The 15,434-nt window shown below is 39.2% G+C and overlaps 1 protein-coding gene across 16 annotated transcripts in view; it reads left to right on the top strand.

The window, feature by feature from the left end:
- Positions 1-15,434, top strand: part of Rapgef6 (Rap guanine nucleotide exchange factor 6) — a 180,525-nt gene that overhangs the window by 146,061 nt on the left and 19,030 nt on the right. For 12 of the 16 annotated variants that reach the window (XM_036195123.1, XM_036195112.1, XM_036195122.1 and 9 more), the window contains 4 exons: positions 3,272-3,395; positions 6,160-6,183; positions 9,713-9,933; positions 14,416-14,604. In XM_036195123.1, coding sequence (XP_036051016.1) covers positions 3,272-3,395; positions 6,160-6,183; positions 9,713-9,933; positions 14,416-14,604 — 558 coding nt within the window. The remainder of the gene's footprint in view (positions 1-3,271; positions 3,396-6,159; positions 6,184-9,712; positions 9,934-14,415; positions 14,605-15,434) is intronic. The other 4 variants (XM_036195118.1, XM_036195119.1, XM_036195115.1 and 1 more) reach the window with 1 other exon arrangement.

The raw sequence follows: 15,434 nt of genomic DNA on the forward strand, positions 1-15,434 counted from the left end.
CTCTTCAGCTGTGTCTAATTGGTTAAACCTGTTGCTGAATTACTAATCAAGTTTGTTGTTTTTCAGTTTTACTGTTTCATCCTCTGTTAAAATTAGCAATGTTGGTTTTGTATCTTTGAACATTTTAAAGCTTCTCTGTGATGAGTCCATGGTCTGAGTCCTCCATGGGTCTCATTCTGGCATCTTCTTTCACATCTTGTTATGTTCATTTTTCTCTTGAAACCTTGGGGTTTGTTTTGTTTGTTTTTTTATGAAATAGTGAAAAAAACTTATAAAAAATTTTCTGAAATTTATGACTGGTACATTATTCCAAAAAAGGATTAAACCTTGCTCATTTAAGGCTGTTAGTAATCCCAATTGATTTTCACTCATTTTCAGATTTTTAGGCTTTAATCTAGTCTACATTTGATTCATCCTTAGTCCCACAATAAAGTAAGAATCCCAAAGCAAAGCATTGAAATTTAATTGGATATAAGTTGTTTTTATTCTTCCTACCTCAAAACACAAAAGGGTCCCACTTGTGTTTCAGTTTCCTGGTCCTCTGACTGCCTTGGCTAATTGTCCTCAGCAAGGAGAGTATCAAAGTTTGCTGGTAGCTGTGTCAGTCAAGCAGCAGATGGCAATTGAAGTTCAAGGTGTGAGTCCACCAGGAAGCAAGGCTATGAGAGTATAGACTCCAGAATGTCTCTTGCTTCTGTTGTACTTCTGCATGTTTGCTGCTATAATCTTTCCTTACTATCTGTCATGGTATGAATGGATGGATGTGGGGAGTACCCCACTGCCTGTGTTGTAGTGTGTTTATCTCATGAAAATATCCTGATCTACTGGGCATTTTTATCTGTGGATTGTCAAGATGATTACTCCCTAAGCTTTACTGTTTAATTCATAGTAATAGTGATAGTCCATACAGAAATTTGATGAGAAAAATACAAGGAAATGCTACACAGTCTGGGCCCCTAAGAAGCTGCTTCAGATTACAGCTCAAGTTAAAGAGCCAGACTAGCTCAAATTCCTTTAATCTTAGTGCTGAGAAATGCAATCACAGGTCTCAGTGTGCACCTTCAGGGTAGACCAGATGCCTGGCCTAATGGTTTTTAAGACAAACAATCCCAGAAAAGCAATCTGTAGTTCACAAGGACACATTAGCTAGGGTGGTAAATACAAAACAGCCCAATTATTGCTAGCATGGTGAATGATTAATTCCTTGCACCTATTCCTAACCTTAATTTCTGAAAATAAATTCTGACTAGCCAGGGCTACAAAAACTAATTTGACTCAGTAGCCCAAAAATAAGGGCCACAGGTTTTCTTTGATAGTCAATAGCTACACACAGAGCAGAAAGTACATCCTGAGATTTAAAGCATCATGATACCATAGTGTCTTGGGAAGTGCCAACTGAGCTGTAACTAAAAGGTATATGGTATCTCAGGAATGTTGACCTGAGCCTGAACTAGAGAATCTATGACATTCCAGGAGTCTCCTTGCCCCCAAACCCAGCACTTTTTGGACACCTTTAGGATTTGAAGCAAACCCAAAATTTACAGCTCCTGATTGCAGGGTGTTACTTCAAAATGTTTACGTAGTTGTGAGTTAGTTTAAATTGCCTTTTTCCTTCTGGAAGAATGCAGGACAAAAGGTCCAAATGCTTATACACTCAAAAGTGTAAGTTGTAAGTACACAATTTTCTCATTCTCTGGGGTTCTTCAGCAGTTTAGGTTTGTGGGTCTTTTAAAATTCAGTATAAGGAATTTTAATTAAGTCTTTTAATTCCTTATTTCTCAAGATAGATAATAAAATAATTGATTCTTTCTTTATAACCACAGTTTACTCCTGTCAACCAAAGGGTTGGCTGAGAAAATGTGCTTTTACTTGTTCATGACAAGCTATTTAGATATATTGTATGTGAATTGTTGGAATTACTCTGTCTTTACCCATAGTCATTAACTTGAGAAATGGAATGTAACATCTTTGACTTCCTGTATTGCCTAAAAGATTTTGTTGGGTTTTATAGACAGTGGAGGGAAAAAGAGCAGGGAAGAATAAAGAGGGAATCCTTCAGTAGAGTGTTTGAGAGTTTTCTTTCCTTAAATCCCTCAGATAGAGAAGCCTTAGTGTGGTGACACTGTGGATTTCTCTCGAACCCTGTGCTGCCTTGGGGCTGGTTCCCACAGGCATCGATAGAAGTTGTCTAGTCTTTCTGCCTCAGAGTTTTAGCATCATCATCTTATTACTTTATATAACAAAAGATTCTCACAGGCTTCTGACATACTCTCAAAACATTGATCTGACTTGAATGTGGTTTCGCTGTTGTTTCCAACTAGTATTGAGTCTCTGAGCCCCTGTGACCAATGTACAGATGCCACTTACTATAAAACGGGATGAGACTCTAGACCCATATAGCTCTCAAACTTGCTTCAGGGCCTTCCATGTCAGAAAACTGTGTTGCACTAACAGTAATAGACAGGTGTAGTTAAATGCTGCTGTGGTCAGGCAGACTGACCTTTGAACATTGAGGTTTTTGCCTCATGGCTTGGACTGGGTAACCTAATAAATTGGCTGTATCTGGTCTCTTACCTAATCTCTTCAAGAAAAGTTGACAATTTTCAAAGTTGTAAATTAAAAAAAAAAAAAAAACGAACAAACATGCATTTTCATACTAATGATTAAAGTCACAGTTATAAATTCAGATACTGAGAGAGGAAAAGTGAATACCAGGCCAGAAAATGAGGCAACTACCTTAGTTTTAACTAATTTTTGCCATTTGAGAAACAAATCCAGTATTATTTAATCTCCCATCACTTACTCCTTTGGAGGTATCTGCTACTTCTTATAGTTATTTGAAAATTTTAAGAATTATAAATAAAAAACATTGCAGGCTGTGTTACTTATTAGTAAGTGAGCAGGCCAGGCAGTACCTGTGTCACCTGGCTAGCCTAAGTTTTCAGACGCTGCACCTTCTTCTAAAAGAACAAACATGTACAGAATAGGACTGTGTGCTGTGGAATCTGTGTGTGTGCCTGTGAGATAATGAACTGGTTTTAGCAGCTATGGACAGTCAGTCACATTCTGTATTCAGAATCTTTATTCCCAAGGAAAACACAGCACTTCTCAGAAGCTCATTCCCTGGAATCAGGGCTGAGCTGTCTATGAATTGACCTTTTTTTTTAAAAAATGGCACTTTGGTAAAGCTTATTTGTACTCAGGAGCAATAATTGGACTTATGCTACTTGGAGATGTAATTATAATTATGAAAATTATTTATATTTCATAGGAAATGACTCCAAAGTAGATGGCTTAGTAAACTTCGAGAAGCTAAGAATGATTGCCAAGGAAATCCGTCATGTTGTTCGAATGACTTCTGCTAACATGGACCCTGCCATGATGTTCCGACAGAGGTATGGACATCATGTTAGAGTGGCATGGAGGGTGGTAAGGTAGTGTCTGTCCTCTGTTGTGCACTGTGCTAAGTGTTATACACACACGCTCTACAGTAGTCACTTATTATAGTAATCCTAACAGGTAAGCAGTAGCCAACCTCCCATTACACCTGAAGAAACTGATGCTCAAGTGGGGTTGGTTGGTTTGTATGTATACATGTTTTGCCCTCATGTATGTCTGTGTATCACATGCCTGCAATGCTTGCAGAGTCCAAAAGAGGGTGTTGGCTTCTCTGGAACTAGAGTTACAGATGGTTGTGAGTCACCATGTAGGTGCTGGGAATTGAACCCAGGTCTTCTGCAAGAGCAGTCAGTGCTCTTAGCTGCTGAGCATCTCTTTAGGCCCTCAAGCAGTTTTTATATAACTTGCTAAGACTTGAGCCTATTTCCCATTTACTTTTCTGACTATACAAGAAGTTCTGTATGGTTGTTATAGAAAGTATCAACAAGCAAATAGTTTCATCTGTTTTCTAACCTACATAGCAAAGAATTATTCTGCTTCTCTTTTGTAAAGTCCTAGCTCATCTAACTGATACTTCGGGCTTCTAAAACATTTATTTTCCAAAAGTTATAGTTACACAACTCTGCTTCATCTTGATTAATAAAGAGAGTTTCATTTTTGTTTTGGTTTCATCTGAGAATAGTTTTGAACTCACTTTGTATCTGAGGCTGGTCTAGAACTCATGGTCTTGCCTCTACCTTCCAACTGCTGGCTTTACAGGTATCCACCACCACATCCAAAATGAGAATGCTTTTTTTTTAATTTGATTTTTTTTGGTGTACTATAAAGGCTACTACAGATTTATGTATAGAGTTTATAGAAAGTGTGTTATTAAGCTATTCCCAGTAATTTTTATAGTCTTCAGTGTGTAAGTAGGCATTACTGTTTAGATTTTTTTTTTTTTTATCAGATTTTCCTTTTGGACCTCTCCATATAAAACATTAAATAAATTTTAAGTACACACAGTTGCTGTGACTTTAAAATACATGTATTCTGCTAAGAAAATAAAAATACTTGATACGTTGTAATCAGTGTGTGTTATATTGAGTTTTGGTTGGGAGAGATACTGCTTTTGTTTCATTTATGTCATTGTGGAGCAGTCATTGTCTTTCTAAGTAGATGATCTCATGTTTGCTCTAGTTTATAGAGATTGTCATACTATCAGGGAAGGAGTGCCAAATCTCTTCTTCCCATATCTTTTCTTTCTCCTGGTAATGTAATGAGATGTCACTGCTCCAAAATGTGGAAGCAAAAACCAGTAAGAACCAGGGACCAAAGCACACCTAGAGGAGGCTTGTTGTCTGTTTTCATTTTTGTTGAATGTCCTGCTACAGTGGACCTTCCACTGTCTCTTGTCTTCATATGAACCTCCATTTACTCATGTATATTTCCATCCTAGTATCTGAAGACATAATAAATTTTTCCCTGCCAGATAAATTGATAGCATACTAAGGTGCCTGCTGTACTTCCGAATTAACAAAGGAGAACCAAGAGCTCACTCAGTCAAGTCCTTGCAATGAAAGCTTGAGGATTTGCATTCAACATCCAGCACCATGTAAAAAAGATAGGTGTGGTTGCTGTGCTTAGAATCCAGCCCTGAGGAGAGAGAAAGACAGGTGGATCCCTAGACCTCACTGGCCAGCCAGTCTAGCCCTAGTTGGCTAGTTACAGGCCAAGGAAGAGGATCCTGTCTCAAAAAAAAAAAAAAGAAAAGAAAAGAAAAGAAGAAAACCATACAGGTTTATGACACCTTAAGAACAGCATCAGAGGCTTACCACTTCCTTACTCATGTACACATGTGTGCACATGCATGCAAGCACACAATTAAAAAGAAAATGACTGAAGAATATTAATAAGCCTAGCTGTTTGCTTGGGAATAGCCTGGGTTGAGTAGAAAGTGTATGAGGAAATAAATAGAGTGGACTAAATTACTCCAGTTCAGTTTTGTCGACCAATACTTAAGTATAATAATTGGGATCTCCTTGTGTTTTCAGACTGGCTTGGAATTCCCCCCAAGTTGTAGGAGAATAAATAGGTGCACACCACAACCCCTGGTTTGATGTCTTCCTTTTCACTTTTAAGTGGTATTTTCTGGCCAAGTATTCTTGTAAAATACTTTGTCAGAGAAATTTTTCCTCTTAAAATGGATTCACAATGTTCCTTGTAACTTCATTGTCATTTAAATGAGTGGCTCCAAAAATGTGTAGGGACTCTGTTCTTAGACCAAGAGTTCTAACTGCTTGTGAACGCACAAGACCACTCCCTACATCTCCAAACACAGAGTAGAAAATTTGCAGTGAACAGACTACATTGCCTAGTCTTTTTAATAATATCAACTTCTGCGTAGATGAGGCATTAAAAATACAGTCGAGGGGTTGGGGATTTAGCTCAGTGGTAGAGCGCTTGCCTAGCAAGCGCAAGGCCCTGGGTTCTATCCTCAGCTCCAAAAAAAAAAAAAAAAAAAAAAAAAATACAGTCGATCTGAAGCATATTTTAAAGTACATGCTATAGAGGGGTTGCTCTCGGGACTCACTGTGTCCTTCCCATTCCTTCATTCCATTAAAGCCATTTTTAACTGTTAAGCTATAGTTTGTTTTTTTTTCCTGATAAATTTTTCTGTTCTATTCTGTCTGCATAAGTTCTCTGACTCTCAACCGTTGTCTTTTTTCTGTGCTTTCCTATTCAAACACATGCTTCAATGTTTGTGGCTCTTGCTTACAGGAAGAAGAGGTGGCGGAGTCTGGGGTAAGTGGGGAATGAACAACTGGAATGAAGGTTGTACAACTCTTAACATGTGCTGCATCCTTTTCATTAATGCACGCAAATCAGTTAGCATGCATTCTATTAACTCCGTCAGCCTACATTCTGACAAATGCCTTTTGCTAACAAGGTGAAAGTAGTGATGGAACTAGCATTTTGTTGGTTGTGTTCTTACTGTTTAGATTTACATTTAACAGATTCATGAGGCATAGATGATGATAGTGGATATTGTTGTGTACTTCCCCTGTGCTCTACTCTGCTGTAAGCTCTCTAAATGAATAACCTTTTTAAAGCCTCCTATTGCCCTGTGAACAGGTCTGTGATTCCTGGGGTGCAAATGGGGAAGGTAACTTGCCCAGTCTTACAGCCCATTAATAATGTGTCCAAACCTAGACGATCTGCTTCAAAAGGCAATACTTTCTCTAACTTCAATGCCATATTTTATGAAAGTAAACATATAAGTTAATGTACAAAAGGTCCCTTTTTAATAAGGGTTGCATTTTCCGTTAGTTTTGCAGAAAGTCATCTTTATTTGATCTATATTGTAAAAGTGAATACATTTTTAACACTTCATCAGATCCACTGAATGCCTGAAATTTGAAGCATAGATTGAAATTTACTTTAAATTTCTACCACCTTTATATAAAAAGATCCCTTTGTCTCCCTAAAACTTCTCAGCTGCCCAGCTTTTTGTGGCTTAAAGTAGGTTCTGGTTACTTAATTCTGCATTGTTAGCCATCTATTTTAGAGCTACAGACAGTTGAAGATTTTCTGTATCATTCAGTTTAAATGAGGAAAGAGTGAGTACTTTAGGTGTGTGGAATTGCATATATAGAACATAATAGAACTTTAATGTTTAAAACTAACGAGCTGTGAGGTTTAGATACATTTAAGAATTTTTTGAGCCATGTCTTTGAGTCTTGTGGTCTTGTTTTTCATTTGGTGAACTTGACTTTCCTCCTCTGTTGTGTTTCTTGTGTGTTTTTCTTCTGCGTCATACATTTGTGTCTTGGTCTTCCCTGGTTCTTCTTACTGCAAGTAGAAATTGATAGCCTGGCATTACTACTAAAGAAGGACATCCTATGACCTAGTGACTGAGCTACAGTGGTTACTGTTCAGCTGTGGGGTTTCAGGCTTCCAGACAGCAGGTGTTTCGTTTCACATCAGTATTTGCTGCTCTGGAAGTAGTTGTGTAGAGACTTTATTGTCTCCCATCATTCTCACGAATTAGAACTTTGTATCCTGTGTTTGTTTACAAGCTGGTTTTTCTACTTTGGATAGCAACTAAGATCAAATTATTAAACACTAGCATCAAAATTTGCTCCTAAATGCTAAGGCTTCCTTTCACTGTGAGTTTGATCCCTGGAACCCACATAAAGGTGGGAGAGAACCAGTTCCACACAGTTGTCCTGTGATCTTCGGAGATACACTGTAGCATGCACATGCATATTCACACAATAATAATAGTCACTTCTTTGTAAGACGTTGTCTTGTATATCAAGAAAAGCCAGTGCAATACCTTGTTAGTCTATGCTTATTGAAGTGCTTCTCATCTGTCTACACCTAACTTTACATTTTCCTCATAACACCCTCGTGTATGCATAAAAGGGAAAACATAAGGAAAGTGAATTTGTTTAGATGTTTCTAAAACTTCATATTCAGAATTTGAATCACCGATGCCCACTCCTTACCCCTGGTCACGTGCAGCAGGCACGGTACTACCCTCTGTGCCACCAGTGTCCTCGTCACACGAGGAAGCTAACGACCCATGGGCTTCTTGGCTGGCTCAGCACACAGAGCCTGTCTCCCCTTCATATTGTTGGAGATTTACTAAAGTTTTCAGGCTTCACCCTCTTTAGTCAAGTTCTTCTTAAAGGTTAAAGGATAATTTACTGGTTAACTAGATTTTTCTTCCAAACCATTCTGCAAATTTTAGTTTTTTCCATGTGTCACTCACAGCCATACCATCATTTCTGCCTGACCAGCAGCAACTAAAAGTTACCTCAATAGACCAGGCAGTGGTAATGCATAAGAGGCAGGGGCAGGCTGATGTCTGAGTTCCAGGACAGCCAGGGCCTCACAGAGGAACCCTGTCTCCAAAAACCAAAAATTTTAAAATTTTTTTTTAAAAAGTTGCCATCAAATGTAAGGTGTAACTACTGGCTTCCTTCCTCTATTTTTAAGTTCAGTACATACGAGATAATGTTTCTTTATGAAATTTTCAAGCATGTGTACTTGCCTCCCTTCTCCCTCTCCTCTGGGAACCCTACTTCAAAGGTCTTAAAAATGTGACAGAAAATACCATTAGCAGTTTCTCAGCTGTCTTACATGATTTACAATGAAAACATTAGGATTCAGTGTCTGTTTAAGTCAGGTATCTGAGCATTGAAGAACAAATACATGTTTATGGTCTATGTTTTAGAGCATTTTATGTGAATATGATGCTAATATTGAAAATAGAGATACTCTTACCTTTCAATTAAAGATCATTTGAGTCATTCAAGCCTGGAATCCTGAGTGATACCTGGAGTCCACATAAAAGTAGTATGTAGTCCACTGTCAGACCTTCACAGACTTGCTGTGGCATGTACCCACCTCTGCTCCCTCGCACACAGTAGTAAACAAACACATAATCCTCTACAAGCATTTAATTTGCTAGCCTGTTAGAAAGGACCAGCTACATTGCAGTTGCTACCTTCCATGAGTTCTGGATGTAAATTGTTTAAGCAGGCTTGACGAAAAAGATAGAGTCGGATAAAGCTGCAGCTTATTTGCATAGTACTTATTTCTAAGATCCAGTTTTCAGTTCCATCATGTTCAGAAGTATTGCAATGGTAGAATCTCAGCTCCTACTTCTACTAGAATGCAAGTAATGTCTGACCACATCATATTTGCAGAAACAGGAGCTTTTTTTTTTTTTTTTTTTTTTTTTTTAACTGTGTTTCTAATCTCTGACTATGCTGGATTGAAATGTTATTTTCAGATATTATCTTGATTGTTCTCTTTAATTTCTGGTCAAAATATGGTTACTGGTAATATTGGTCACCTTACTTGAAGTGATTCTTGCTGTCACAGAATGGTGCTTTAATAGCATATTGCAAGCAGCACAGGTACAAAGCTGATCTGTTTGCCCTTGCTGAAGGACTAATGATGAATTTACCCTGACCTAGACTCTTACCACATCCTAGAGTGAATGGCCTAAACGGAGCAGAGGAAAGCTTTTTTTGGCATGGTTGTGCCGTGGGTTGCATAGGCACACACAGATGTAATGGAATATGGTGCTCAGGGAGGGACTGATATATTACTCTTTTGAATCCCATGTTTTGCCAGATCTTGTTCTTAATTGAGAACATTGCCATCTGTGCCAGATTACTTTGCATTAATGCTCTTCATCTTTTAACTCATTTACATCAGCATGCAATAGCATTAACAGAAAAAAAACTTTGAATCTTCGCTCTTTCATGCTAAATTCTCATCTTTACAGGCTTTCATTGCAGTCTCTGTCTTCTTACAGGTCACTGAGTCAAGGCAGCACAAACTCAAACATGCTGGATGTTCAGGGGGGTGCTCACAAGAAAAGAGCACGCCGCAGCTCACTGCTGAATGCCAAGAAGCTATATGAAGATGCACAAATGGCCAGGAAAGTAAAGCAGTATCTTTCTAGTCTGGATATAGACACAGATGAAGAGAAGTTCCAGATGATATCACTGCAGTGGGAGCCTGCATATGGTACCTGTGAGTATTTCCTTAGCACAGCAAAGGAGGGATTTTGTTCTCCACAGTTAGTGCTGATTTCAATTGCAAGGACAACTGCTGTGCTCAAGCTGCATGGTCTGTTCATGACCTGCTGAGCCCCAGCTCTTACATAACTCTGTAGGAGTGGGAGAGATGAATAGTTCTTCTTTTAAAGGCTTTATAAATCCTCTTTTAAAAATTGAAGCATTAATAAAATTTTAAATGGGGAGGGGGTTGCAGAAGTCACTGGAGAGTTGGCACAGCTATTAAGAGCACTTGATGCTCTCACAGTACCTGACTTCAGTTCCCTGTACCCACATGGTGTCTCACAACTATCTGTAACACCAGTTAGAGGATCTGATCCCCACTTCTGGACTCCATGGGCACTACAAATACATGGTGCACAGATATACACATGCTGACCAAACACCAATGCACATAAAATAGGAATGTCTGGTGTTTTTGTTTTTTTGTTTTTGTTTTTTTTTTAATTAGGACATTATAAAAAATACTCTGAGAACATTGTTGCCTTCATCTCTAAATATAGTAGGTAAAAATCAGTTCCCAACTAGAAAGCTTAGGGGTTTGATTCAAACACTGGCAGTGGTGCCTTATCAGTAAGATACAAAAGGAAACAGACATGTCCTGACACTATGGGAAAGATTCTCTCCTCACTACTGGCACCTCACAGTCTACCTGCCCACTACTGCTCTGCTTAGTAAGTACTGTGTACCCAAGCATCACCCTGACCTTTTTAAGTGCAGGCTTCAGAACACATCTCTGGGTTAGGAAAATCATGAGTTACAGGAATTGAAGGCAGGGAGGGGTTCCTATTAAATTGTAGGTTAAATGTTAAACTTCTAAGAAGCACAATAGAATTACAAGTTTTCTGTTGACAGAAGGGAATGGTATTCTCCATGGATTGACCCCCAAAACTGATAAATATGTTAGTGGTTCCATATTAACATAATAGCATTACAGCTGAGTAGAAAAGAGAAAGTGTACATAGAAACAAACATATACTGATTTCACAATGCATTTAAAATACTGGGTAAAGAATTATTCAGTGCAACCATATTAGCAAGAGCTGGACTAGTGCTGTGTTAATCCCAATGAATAAGAATAAGAACATGGGCTGGAGAGATGGCTCAGTGGTTAAGAGCACCAACTGCTCTTCCAGAGGTCCTGAGTTCGATTACCAGCAACCACATGGTGGCTCACAACCACTTGCAATTAGATCCGGTGCCCTCTTCTGGCCTGCAAGGAAACATGCAGGCAGAACACTGTATACATAATAAATAAATAAACCTTAAAAAAAAAAAAAGTAAAGAAAGAATAAGAACACTACCACAATATTTGAGCTTATTTAAACTAAGCTTTATTAAATACTGAACAAGACAATGGACATTGTCCAGATCCATGCCCAAGATTCTCAGAGAATGGCTGCAAATTATGTTAGTCAGGTGCTTACAAAGGCAAGACTCACAAGACTATGTATTTCCTGCCTTTGTCCAGTGGGGTTAGGGAGCAGGCATACATCCTGATGTACTTCCTGCCTATGATCTTTCCACCTACAAGTGATAAGTACATCCTGAGCAGTTGGGGCAACCAACCTTGTTTACAGAAGTGGAATCTTGTTATCTTATATGAGCAGCCCAGAAAGTTAGCTGTCCTTGGACAAGTAGGGTTTGTAGTTAGAGGCATTTTTGCTTTATAGCTCTCTTAAGCACAGTAATTAAAACTTACAACATAATTTTAACCCTCAAAGGTGCATTCCAGTAATTAACAATACTTGGGAGACTGAGATGGGAGGATGTTCAGGGCCAGCCTGGGCACATAATTAAGACCTGCCTTAGGGGGTGGGGGGTGGGGATTAAGCTATTATCAAAACAATGTATTTGAGACAGGCAGTGGTGACACACACCTTTAATCCCAGTGCTCAGGAGGCAGAGACAGGCAGATTTTGAGAGTTTGAGGTAAGCCAGGAATACATAGTAAGACTCTGTCTTTAAAAAACAAAACAAAACAAAACTGAAACTTTGGCTAGGGTTAAGAACATGTTTTATCTCTTCTAATTCTTTATCAAGCCTATTAAATTTGAAGACAGAAATAATAAACACTAGAAATTGAGAGCTTTCAATATGGCAGCAGCATTCTTACTCGGTTCTCAGTAGACATTGTCCTTAGTGTGTTGGTGCACACTTTAGTCCCAGCTACTAAGAAGAGGAAGGCAGGATCAGTCACTGGAGGACTAACATTGGAGACCAGCCTGCACAGCATAACAAGACTCTAATCAATGATCCACCTGCCTCTGCCTCTGCCTCTGCCTCTCTGCCTCTCTGCCTCTCTGCCTCTCTGCCTCTCTGCCTCTCTGCCTCTCTGCCTCTTGGGTGCTGGTAATAAAGGTATGCACCACTGATGCTTCTGAAGATTCTGGGCAGTGATGGTACACACTTTTAATCCCAGCACTCAGGAGGCAGAGGCAGGTAGATCTCTTGAGTTCCAGGACAGCTGGAGCTACACATAGAAACCCTGTTTTGTTTTGTTTTGTTTTGTTTTTAAAATTTAGAAGAAAGAAAACAAAAACAAATCCCAGCACCATAGAGGCTGAAACAAGAAAATTACAAGCTCAAGGCCATCCTGAGCTACATATCAAGACTGCCTCAAATTTTGAAAATTGCCATTTACTTCTATTAACTCTCTGTAATAGCTAATGTTGAATTCTTGTTGTAATGAGATAATGCACCTAAAAAGTATTGATAAGAGTGATATTCCTCCAAACTGTAGCAATTATGATGTCAGTAAAATAAAAAAATTGATTGATAGCCAGAAATGGTGATGGAATCAAAACCTTGGGTTTAGTATTTGCCATTTTACTAACGGGAAGTGATAAAGAGAAATGGGTTTATTTACAGTGTGGGCCAGAATTGAGGAAATAAAAGTGCTTAGCTTCTTCCCCTATCGATTATCTGAAGAAGTATTTTAATTTATAGAAAAAAAATAAAACAAAGGCCAAGGAATGTGCATGTGTAGACTCAGTGACCAGAAGTGTGAAGTGATCAGCCATCCCTGGGGATGGCTCCTCTCTATTTTCCTCCTAGTTCAGGACTTGAGCCTGCATATTTCCTAGGGAGTTTTTAATATTTTTTTCAAGTACTTTTTTACCATGGTGCCTGCCTGTAATCCCAGCACTTGAGATACTGAGACAGGAGGGCCATGACTTGTTTTGTTTTGTTTTGTTTTGAAAAAAACCATAGTGGGCTGGCTACATCAGCAGTTCTCAACCTGTGTGTGTGTGTTGGCCCATTTTACAGGGGTCGGTTATGAAGTAACAACAAAATAATTTTATGATTGGGGGTCCCCACAACATGAGGAACTGTATTAAAGAGTCACAGCAGCAGAAAGGTTGGGAACCACTGGGCTACATACTGAGTTTGAAGCCAGCTTGCACTATGCAGTGAGACCTCTCAAAAAAAAAAATAGTTTCAAAAGAGCAGAAATGTGTTTCATATTTCTAATCAAAAGGCGGTAACATCTTGAGTTCAGTTGGTTGATGAGCAATTCCATGTTATCCCCTTGAGCTCTCTGTTTTAGCTTCTGGGTGTCCCCTGCCTGTTGTTACCAGGTGAAATGTTTTTCACGCTCACAGTGAAAGCATGAATACTACCTATTTACAGCTGGGCTGGCACAGGTAAACATCTGTTTGTTGCTTTATCTTGGTGTTTGAGGCCTGTGCATAAAACCATCCTGAATAATTAACCAAAGGACTGAAAGGGCTGGCTGAGGAAGAATTTCTTTCCTGTGGACCACAATATTGATTTTGGGTGCTGAAAGCAGTTTGTTTTGTTTTGTTTTTTCTTTACTCGCTCTGTCTAGTTAGGCCTCGCTGGTATTGTCATTGCAGAATGCACAGTGTTAGAAAAGGTTTATAAGAAAGTGGATCTGAAAGATGCAAGAGGCAATTGGTGTAAATTGATTCAGCCAAGGCAAAGGCTGACTTGGTAGAAACCTCAAGCATGTGGGATTGAAGAGCGGGGAAGTACATGGTGGAGGTAGGTTGATAGTGAGTCTTTGCGGCTTTACAGACCTTACTGGAGGCATTTGAGTCTTCTTCCTGAGAGCAGGGGCTTGTGAGGTCTGTGGGACATAGAGAGGGAAGATAGTAGGCTAGAGCTCCATGTTAGTCATCACTCTGTCATCTGGAGAAGGGCTGAAAGCTTGCTGGATGATCCAGCGAGAGTATTTCAGTCCTAGAGATGAGAGTGTGAACTTGGCCTCAGGAAGTAGATAATGGATTCAAGAATTTAGGAAGCAAACAGCTTATTCTACAGCAGCTTCAGAGAGAAAATTTATGTTTAAATTTCTTTTATGAAAGTAGATCTTTATTTGTATATAATGTGTAATTTTTAAACAACTACTTATAAATGATAATAGTCTTCCTTTAAAAATTAGCAGTTACCTGACGCTTCTCTCTCTTCGTAGTGACAAAGAACTTAACTGAAAAAAGGTCAGCCAAGTCATCTGAAATGTCTCCTGTGCCTTTGAGGTCAGTTGGCCAAACAGCAAAAGTCCACCTGCATCAGCCACACAGGGTGAGCCAGGTGCTTCAGGTGCCAGCAGTTAATTTGCACCCCATCCGAAAGAGAGGACAAGCCAAAGACCATGTGCTGAGTGAGTGCTCACAGCCCTACCTCCATTTCCCTCTCAATTTCAGAAGAGTATGGCCATTACATTGTTACATCAAAAATGTTTTGTTTTGCCTCAGTTTGATGACAGTGTGTTGGGGTTTTTTTTGTTGTTGTTGTTTTGTTTTGTTTTTTGGTTGGTTGGTTGGTTTCAGTTTCGGTTTTTCAAGACAGAGTTTCTGTGTAATGTAGCTGAAGTTTTCCTGGATCCACCTGGCTCCTGTGGTCCCACAGTCCCGCAGCTGCTCAGACCCAAATAAACACATACAGGCTTATATTATCTTTAAGCTATGGCCATGGCGGGCTTCTTACTAGCCAGCTCTTATATCTTAAATTAACCCATTTCTATAAATCTATACTTGGCTTGTGGCTTACCAGTATCTTTATATCTTGCTTCTCCTGGTGGCGGCTAGCAACATCTCCTCTGCTCTCTGCCTTTCTCTCTCTCTAGTTAGAATGTCCCACCTAACCTTATTCTGCCTCACCATTGGCCAAACAGCCTTATTTATCAACCAATCAGAGCAGCACATATTCACAGCATACAGAATGGCATCACTCATCTGTGTAACAGTCCTGCCTGTCCTAGAGCTCACTTTGTAGACCATGCTGGTCTCGAACTCAGAGTTCCACCTGCCTCTGCCTCCTGAGTGCTGGGATTAAAGGTGTGCACCACCACTGCCCAACGATGACAGTGTGTTTTAAATACTATGGTGGGATTTCTAGATTACTGAAATCTGTTTATCAACAGAAATCTTATACAACTGTACATCTTGAATATCAAGCTAAAGTTCATTCTGTATTCAAAGATGTATTTCA

This window comes from Onychomys torridus, chromosome 8 (assembly GCF_903995425.1).
Source record: "Onychomys torridus chromosome 8, mOncTor1.1, whole genome shotgun sequence".
Classification (NCBI taxonomy): domain Eukaryota; kingdom Metazoa; phylum Chordata; class Mammalia; order Rodentia; family Cricetidae; genus Onychomys; species Onychomys torridus.